This window comes from Poromitra crassiceps (genome assembly GCF_964638095.1).
Source record: "Poromitra crassiceps genome assembly, chromosome: 16".
In the NCBI taxonomy this organism is placed as follows: Eukaryota; Metazoa; Chordata; class Actinopteri; order Beryciformes; family Melamphaidae; genus Poromitra; species Poromitra crassiceps.
The window spans coordinates 4537919-4547669 of record NC_139645.1 but is presented as its reverse complement, the minus strand read 5'-3'; the positions used below and the strand labels follow the sequence as shown (position 1 = coordinate 4547669).

The 9751-nt window shown below is 40.5% G+C and overlaps 1 protein-coding gene across 1 annotated transcript; it reads right to left on the bottom strand.

Annotated features, from left to right (window-relative positions):
• Positions 1-1344: 1344 nt before the first annotated feature.
• anp32a (acidic (leucine-rich) nuclear phosphoprotein 32 family, member A) lies at positions 1345-9131 on the bottom strand. The gene is made up of 7 exons (XM_083653096.1): positions 8964-9131; positions 6286-6435; positions 6007-6129; positions 5695-5893; positions 5090-5214; positions 4923-4968; positions 1345-2565 (listed from the first exon to the last, which is right to left on the bottom strand). Exons 1-7 carry the CDS (start codon positions 9015-9017, stop codon positions 2483-2485), a joined length of 780 nt encoding a protein of 259 aa, XP_083509222.1. The 5' UTR covers positions 9018-9131; the 3' UTR covers positions 1345-2482.
• Between the last annotated feature and the right edge of the window lie 620 nt (positions 9132-9751).

The window sequence follows — 9751 nt, the reverse complement described above, 5'->3', positions numbered from 1 at the left end:
TAACGACTGTGGTGCTTGATAGATTTTGCTGAATGACGTTTCCCGCTGAAATGGTGCAAGAATTTGATAGAAACTGAATGGTATTGATTTGACTGCATCATGAGAATAATGCTAAATAATAAGGTATGTTAATATATTCTTACCTATGCCTAACAGTACAGCAAAACTTATTAACCATCATTTTCAGTTTAAAATATTCTAAAAAAATCACCGTTATTAAGATGTGTTAATACCTAGAGAGCTGTCAGTTTGTTGAGCGGTCTTCGGTCATCCATATTCTCTTCTTCACTGCTATAATAATCAGCAGACCTGGGCTAAAATTGTAATTGAAATAATGGTCATTTGACCATCAGTGCTTCCTTCCTTGAGACTGAAAATTCAGACAAGTGGGGACTGGATTTGATTCATTTGAAATTCAAGCAATCCCCCAAAAAGAATCTAAAAAGATTTAGTGTGTCATTTTAATCTGGTCCCAATCACAATCAACTCTGCTCTATATAACTTTATGGATTAAGAGAAGGCAAAAGATGGCCTTATGGAGTATGGACACCCCAAGTAAGTAAGGTAGGAAGTAAAGTTATCGTTATTTTCTGTGTCAGCATTTCATAGCTTCAGATAAATTGATGAGGTGGGGGGGGGGGCGGGAGTGGAACCAGTGATGAATTGACTGTTATATTAAGGCTATAATGAAAGTGTTAAGGGCAAACTCATCTCCCAGAGATTGATCGAGCGGTTACAGTGGAAAGAGAAGTCATGTGTACGTTGAGGTCAAAGACCTCTCTCCTGGATGCACTCATACTCGTTAAAGTCAACTAGTCCGTTTATTTTTGGGATGCCAGGTTAACTGTTTGAGACGTGTGTAATAAGCTTTTAAAATGACTGACAGTCTTGTCTCTCACAGTTGTTTGTTGATCAGCATTATATTCAATCTGGACAAACTGAAGCGCGATTTGCACTGAATTTGTGATGAGCGGTTCGTTGTGGAGCAGAGGAACAGGACGTAAAACCCAACTTTGATTTACTCCAAATGATGTTATGACTGGATGCTCTTTGATAGAAGCTCTCATCTCATCTAACATGCAATATGACATCTGCTGTGTGTCTGCTGTGAAATGCATCTTGTGGGAGCTATTTCCCATCTGGAAGGAAAAGGTATGCCCTATAATGTTACAATTATTCTGTATTAAAACAATTGCCTTTTTTTTTTATTAAACTATGTTATTATGCAAAGACCACAAATCTCAAAACATATATAAAAGGGATTTATTGAAGTGAATGGGAGGGAGGAGGGATCAGAATTCGGCCCATGACAGTGGATTTAACATATTTTAGAGTGAAAATCAGCATTGAGGTAGGCCAATTTGACCATGAAGTGAAATATTAGTGAAAAAGTCCAAATAAGCGAGCGTTTTCCAGAGAGTTGACACTCTGAAACAATATATTTTCAAATGCACATAGTCGCAGTTTTGACTTTCATTTACTGTATATCTTCAACTAGTTCTCTACACTACCATCACAAATCCATCCATCGCCATCTGCGTGTCACACAAAAAGAACATGGGAAAAAAAGCCATAAGTGAATTCTGATGTTGAACATTTCTCTTTATGGAAAGATTTTGCATACAAAGTATGTTCAAATTCAAGAGATTTCACACTGCGTATTTTTTAGATAAAGCAGCATACATATTTAACATCTTATTACAAGTCATAGTTTCAACTGAGTTGTGTTCAATGTCTGCCATCATCAAAGAGAATACAAAAAAATAGATTTGGTCATTATTTACAAGAACACGTAATTTCCGAACTATCAAAGCTGAGGGTTTTAAGGAAGGAGGAGCAGCTTTGACAAGGGCAGACATCTTTCTTTCTTCTTTTTTTTTTTTGCTATGATTTCAAAATAGGCCCGGCGAGCCGGTCCCACTGTGCATGTTCAGACAGACAGAATTTCACACCAGGACCGCAGAGAATATTGGTATACTGGTGACACCACAAACACATAACTTACATGAACGAAAAAAGAAATAGGAGACAGGATGAAGGTGAGGAGAGGACAGCCATACATGAAATCCAGTAGTTGACTTTAAAATGTATTAGACATGCGCTCTAATATTTTTTGACGTTTTTTTGTTTTGAGGGGGGGGGGGGTTGTTTCTTAAAATATGCTAATCCGAAATTGGTCTTACACAAATGGTGGGAAAACAATTCTTAAAAAGGTTATCTTTGCAATTTCACATTACAAAAAAAAAAACGTGTCCACAAAGCGATTCAAGGTGGACAGTAGAGACTGGAATATGGGAGCATCAAACGTACATAAAATTAAACTTATTTCCCCAGACGACCCCCCCTCTACCTGACTGGCCAATAACAAAAACCACTCCTAATGCAATATAGGGAAGGGGGGGGGGTACATGGGGGTTGGGAAGTGACTGGGAAATACAGGTTCAAAACAGTCAGCTCACAAGATAGCTTCAAAGAGGACTCCTCAATCATCGTCATCGTCGTCTTCCTCCCCTTCCTCCCCTTCTTCATCCAGTTCCCTTTTCCTCTTCTGGCCTCGTGCTTCTTCTAAAAACAACAGAGTGACGATGTTAGCAAAAGACACGTTGGATAGAAGTCTTCTTCTAAACTAAGAGAACACAGTGACGTCAACAAAAGACACATCAGATAGAAGTCTTCTTCTAAAGAGAACACAGTGACGTCAACAAAAGACACATCAGATAGAAGTCTTCTTCTAAAGAGAACACAGTGACGTCAACAAAAGACACACATCAGATAGAAGTCTTCTTCTAAAGAGAACACAGTGACGTCAACAAAAGACACATCAGATAGAAGTCTTCTTCTAAACTAAGAGAACACAGTGACATCAGCAAAAGACACACGTCAGATAGAAGTCTTCTTCTAAACTAAGAGAACACAGTGACGTCAACAAAAGACACATCAGATAGAAGTCTTCTTCTAAACTAAGAGAACACAGTGACGTCAACAAAAGACACATCAGATAGAAGTCGTCTTCTAAAGAGAACACAGTGACGTCAACAAAAGACACATCAGATAGAAGTCTTCTTCTAAAGAGAACACAGTGACGTCAACAAAAGACACATCAGATAGAAGTCTTCTAAAGAGAACACAGTGACGTCACAAAAGACACATCAGATAGAAGTCTTCTTCTAAAGAGAACACAGTGACGTCAACAAAAGACACATCAGATAGAAGTCTTCTTCTAAGGAGAACACAGTGACGTCAACAAAAGACACACATCAGATAGAAGTCTTCTTCTAAAGAGAACACAGTGACGTCAACAAAAGACACACATCAGATAGAAGTCTTCTTCTAAAGAGAACACAGTGACATCAGCAAAAGACACACATCAGATAGAAGTCTTCTTCTAAAGAGAACACAGTGACGTCACAAAAGACACACATCAGATAGAAGTCTTCTTCTAAAGAGAACACAGTGACATCAGCAAAAGACACACATCAGATAGAAGTCTTCTTCTAAAGAGAACACAGTGACGTCAACAAAAGACACATCAGATAGAAGTCTTCTTCTAAAGAGAACACAGTGACGTCAACAAAAGACACATCAGATAGAAGTCTTCTTCTAAAGAGAACACAGTGACGTCAACAAAAGACACATCAGATAGAAGTCTTCTTCTAAAGAGAACACAGTGACGTCAACAAAAGACACATCAGATAGAAGTCTTCTTCTAAACTAAGAGAACACAGTGACGTCAACAAAAGACACATCAGATAGAAGTCTTCTTCTAAACTAAGAGAACACAGTGACGTCAACAAAAGACACATCAGATAGAAGTCTTCTTCTAAAGAGAACACAGTGACATCAGCAAAAGACACACATCAGATAGAAGTCTTCTTCTAAAGAGAACACAGTGACATCAGCAAAAGACACACATCAGATAGAAGTCTTCTTCTAAAGAGAACACAGTGACATCAGCAAAAGACACACATCAGATAGAAGTCTTCTTCTAAAGAGAACACAGTGACGTCAACAAAAGACACATCAGATAGAAGTCTTCTAAAGAGAACACAGTGACGTCACAAAAGACACACATCAGATAGAAGTCTTCTTCTAAAGAGAACACAGTGACGTCAACAAAAGACACATCAGATAGAAGTCTTCTTCTAAAGAGAACACAGTGACGTCAACAAAAGACACATCAGATAGAAGTCTTCTTCTAAAGAGAACACAGTGACGTCAACAAAAGACACATCAGATAGAAGTCTTCTTCTAAAGAGAACACAGTGACGTCAACAAAAGACACATCAGATAGAAGTCTTCTAAAGAGAACACAGTGACGTCACAAAAGACACATCAGATAGAAGTCTTCTTCTAAAGAGAACACAGTGACGTCAACAAAAGACACATCAGATAGAAGTCTTCTTCTAAGGAGAACACAGTGACGTCAACAAAAGACACATCAGATAGAAGTCTTCTAAAGAGAACACAGTGACGTCACAAAAGACACATCAGATAGAAGTCTTCTTCTAAAGAGAACACAGTGACGTCAACAAAAGACACATCAGATAGAAGTCTTCTTCTAAAGAGAACACAGTGACGTCAACAAAAGACACATCAGATAGAAGTCTTCTTCTAAAGAGAACACAGTGATGTCACAAAAGACACATCAGATAGAAGTCTTCTTCTAAAGAGAACACAGTGACGTCAACAAAAGACACATCAGATAGAAGTCTTCTTCTAAAGAGAACACAGTGACGTCACAAAAGACACATCGGTATGTCTGTCCTTCGCGTATCTCGAGAACCAGTTGTCGGATCGACCTCAAACTTGGGGAGTGCGCTTATGGGGACTTGACTGAGTGCGGTGTGTGGGGGGGGGGGGGGGGGAGCGCTCACAGGGTGGTGAATGGGGGAACAGGCACTGCTCTAGTAACTAGTACTCACCCTCATCATCATCATCTTTGTCATTCACATCCTCCTCCTCTTCTTCCTACAGAGAAAAATGAAGGAGTTTAAAATCTCTCTAATTTTGAACGGCTATTCCACACAGTAGACCTACACATTTAGCATTTACAGTAGGAAAATCCCATTTACACTTGACTCTATCTTACCTCTCCACTGAGGTCATCATCTTCACTTTCTTTTTCCTCGTCTTCGTCCTCCTCTCCCTCGTCGTCGTCGTCCTCATCTCCTGGAGCTGGGTCTGCTGCATCCTCCTCATCAAAATCGTCCTCATCTACATGTGGAGGAAACGGGTAATAGACCAGCCAATGATGTCAACCTCAGCGATTAGTAATGAATTTATGATTTGTGGCAGAACATACATACAGGGTTCGCACACCTTCTTAAACATGAAAAGATGAAGGACTTTAAGGACTTTCCAGCCTCAAGTCCCTCAAATGCAAGGACCCAACATAACATAACATAACATAGTCTGTTACAACACTGAGAATTTTTATGACGACAACTAGCAGGCTTTACAGGTCACAGACAACAAAAGCAACAATCAAATCAATTTGTATTCTTGCACACACAAATTCAAGCACTTTTTGTCACTATGTCCCTTTTCAAAAACTTTCAAGGCCTTGATTGCCCCCTCAAATTCACAAACATTCAAGGATTTCAAGGACCAGGGAAACCTGTACATACTAGCAAGCAAATGGTTATCCATGATGGTTATCCATGATGGTATCTGAAGCCATTTCGCTGAACCTACCATCTTCATCGTCGTCGTCGTCGTCCAGGCCCTCTCCGTAGACCTCGGCGTCGGAGTCCGGCGCCTCTTTATCGTCTTTGTCGTAGCCGTCCAGGTACGTCAGCTGGGTCAGTAGCTTGAACACGTTGTCTCTGTATTCGTTCAGGTTTGTCACTTCGCAGTTAAACAAGTCTAGGCTTTTCAGGCTTTTCAACTCTTTCTGCCGAAAAAAACATGGACAAAGTCTGATAAATAAGGCGGCAAGCTGGTTTCTGTATTGCAATTTCAATATAGATCCTTTTCTAAGCCTTCTTTTAGGGTCTTGCTGCTTACCAATGGCTCTATTGTGCTGAGGTCTTTGATTTTGTTGCCACTGAGGTTGAGATGTGTGAGGCCGGGCGACTTATCTGCCAGCACGTCCAGCCCGCCTGAGATCCTGTTATCACTGAGTTCAAGCTGTTGATCAATTAAACTGTTATCGCTGAGTTCAAGCTGTTGATCAATTAAACTGTCAAAACATGCAACCCACCAAAGCCTGCTACAACTCAAAGACACATGCTCTAATAATGTGTTTAGTGTAAAAAAAAAAAACACCACCACCACCCCACCAACCTTTTTGAGTTTATTTAGCTTCGGCAAGTGGGCAACTGTCGTCAGTCCAACGTTGATTGTGCTGAGGAACTCCAGCTCCGCAAATTCATCTGTTAGACCCTCGATCTTCCCTTCATTTGAGCGACAGTTGTCTAGCACAAGTTCTTTTACCTGGAAACACCACAGAACATGTCAAGTTATTTTACCTAGAAACACCACAGAACATGTCCAATTGCTCGGCGTTTGAGAAATACAAGCGCTAAAATACAATGTTGCTTTAATGCATTGTGCACTTTCTCTCCTCGTGAGCTGGATGGCAGGAAATGCATGATATTTCAAAATTAAAGAAATTATAATCTGTTGTTAAAAATGTTGGAACACATCATCATCATCAGTATATAAATGGGAGCTAGGGCTCTGTCTGTTTCTCTGTTTGTCCCACTGATGACATCACCAGTGATGTCATAAACCACTGATGACATCAGTAGTGATGTCATAACTGATGACATCAGTAGTAATGTCATAAGTGACAATGTCATCATCAGTCTGAGGATCACGGGAGAAATCTAAACAGGTTGTTATGGGGCAACAGGTGTGTGGTTATCGGGTGTTTTACGTCAGCTTCAAACGTGGCTCAGCCAATCAGAAATCAGGAGCGGAACAATCTCTTTTATTAATTAAACAATAATTATTAATAATAATAATAAATATGTGGTCACTGGTCAACTCATAGACTTGCAGCGCTCTTATTGGGGCAGTTCAGCATAACAATTGTGCATTTTGCCATAAAAGCATATAGCATAAAAGCATATAGCTTATAGCCAAAGCAAGGCTAAAGTAATTGTATATGGGGCATCATGAGTAACTGCCAAAACCTAATCTCATAATCTATTGTGAGAGAGAAGGAAGATAGCTTCCTTTTTTTAGGAAGATAGATTAGAAGGAAGCTTCTGAGCCATTCTCAAGTTCCACATTTCAACTCCTCGTCATAAAAAATGTATGGTTTGACACCAAGATCATATATCAGACTAGTGTACACAACTTTACTGCAGTTATCATTTCCATAGGCTGCTAGTCTGTGGCCGCAAAAATGGGCATTTTATTATTATTATTATATTACTATTATTCATGATGCCCCCCATATCAAATTCCTTTTGGAATGCATTTAGCTATCAGTGTACCAAATTATATACTTAATCGCAAAACGCACAATTGTGGATTTTTTTTGTTGCTATTCTGCCCCCCATGATCTAGGTATCGCGATACATAGTTATTCCATTGCGTAGTTAAATAGAATTAAAAAAAATTTTTTTTTGCATAAACAAATAGTCTAGCTAGCATTTTATATTTGGTGGCTGGATGCAGATAAAATGCAATATCCTGCGTGTACAGATGAATAACAGACGGTGCGGCGCTATAAACGCATAATCTAGTCCAAATAGGAGCCCCAGCAGGCAAAGACAGACTGACGAGTCGAGTCGTGCACTGGGTCATTTGTGAGTAGGAGGGGCAGCCAGCTAAAGCCGATTAGATAGCTGCCAGGCAAACGTTACTAGTTACATTGTTGCTTCTTGCGCTTAATAACAACAGTTGCAGATTGGATTTGATGCCGCGTGTTATAGACCCGCTATTTATAAAAAGGTATGAGGAATCGCTCACAAATTGTGTCGAATGAAAAGGAACATTCGCGGTGTGTTTCGGATTGCCTTTGTGTTTCTCAGTAAAATGGCGGCGTGTCCTAGTTCTGGAGAACTGGAGCAACGCGGCTCGGAGAAAAAAAAATGTTTTCGTTGTTGTGGCTGCTGGGCTTCATCGTGTCAATTTTCAATTAATCAATTACCTACGACCCAACGATTATTAACATCGCGGGTTGTGCTTGTTTTTAATCCAGTCCCCGGGTTGTTATTATTGCCAAACCCGGGTGTAGATGGGGACACGGCCTATTTATGCTAACATCAACATCGCTTTTCTGTCGGCCATCTGTGCGCACTGTAGCAGTAGTAGTTGTAGGCTGCAGAGTCAGACAGACACAGCGTTGTATCAGATGTTGTTTGAATGCGTTATTAGCGCTGCCGAACCGCACTCCACTTGATACTAAAGTTTAAAATAATCGGAGCTTTTCGATCGTGTGTCGATGCGATCATTCGAGGCTATGATCTGTTTTATGCATCATTTATAATATCATGACTTTGTGTCCACATCCTTTACGCGCCAAGTGAAGGGGTTAAAACACCGAATTGATAAATAGATTTGCTCGCCAACGCATGCAGATTATAGCGGGCAACCTACACGACAAGACGGTGCGCAAATAAACAATAATAACACGGTATTGAAGAAAAGGGGCGCGTTCGTAGAGCAAAAGTTAACGGGCAAATATGGCTTCTCATGCCTTGTTTATTATACCGCTGGCAAAAAAGCGAAGCGGTGGTGCATTCTCAAACTGACCGTCCAGAACGTGTGTGCGGACGGTTTAGCGTTTCAAAGTTGGAAACCGAACACATGATCCCGCAGCACCTGGCGACTTTAATAAACACGTCTGCAAAGCAACAACAATAACCGCACGTCTCCATCGCCTTTTAACTTGCAAGAAACTTTGTACCCAGACCCATGCCCAGGCATCATCACACACACACGAAAGATTCTCCTCCATTAGCTGAGTGTGAAACAGAACCAGCCAAAGATCTGTGTGTGTCACTTACATCTGACGGAGTGCGGTTCCGTAACTCCAGGTGGATCCTTCTCTTCATATCCATTGTGGATCAGCACCGCCTTTGATATTATATACACTTTTTTTTTTAGTAATTACTGCAAAAAAGCTACTGTCTACCACCTCTTGAATAGAGACTGCTGCTGTTCATTCAAACTTGATCCCCTCGGTGGGCGGGACTATGTTTGAGGATTGTCGTCACCACCGACCAATCCCAGGCCCCAAATAACGAGGGAACGGATTTACAGACGCGCTAACCAGTGAGATAACACACATGAAATTGGGTGGGGTTTCGTGGTTTAAAGTTTGGTTGTTTGTTAACTTACATTTACATTGAATGCATCCTATGGAAATAATGGGTATCACACTGTATCAATACGATGCCAAATATAGCTGTTTATGATTGTCACCTATATTAAATCAGGTATAGAGCCTAAATGGAGTAGAGCATTTTTCTCCTTAGATTGAGCTGTAAACTATCCACATTAAGATTACAGCAAATTATTCTGCATTATATTTGCCCAATACAATGTAAGCTATGTATAGCTACTCAACCTTGCATGCCTCTTTAGCTAAACACTCCATTCAAAACCGAATGAAACATCCCAGGCTCTGTGAGAGATCGATGCAATGATCATGTGTTTGGACAGTCAGACCTACAATGAGTGACCACTTTGTTGGGAGTGGGAGTAGAGAGTGGGAGGACCCAGTCTGAGGTAATACAGCGCTTATCCACAAGGTGGAGGCAAAGCCACAAGTCTTGAAACAACACAGGCATTG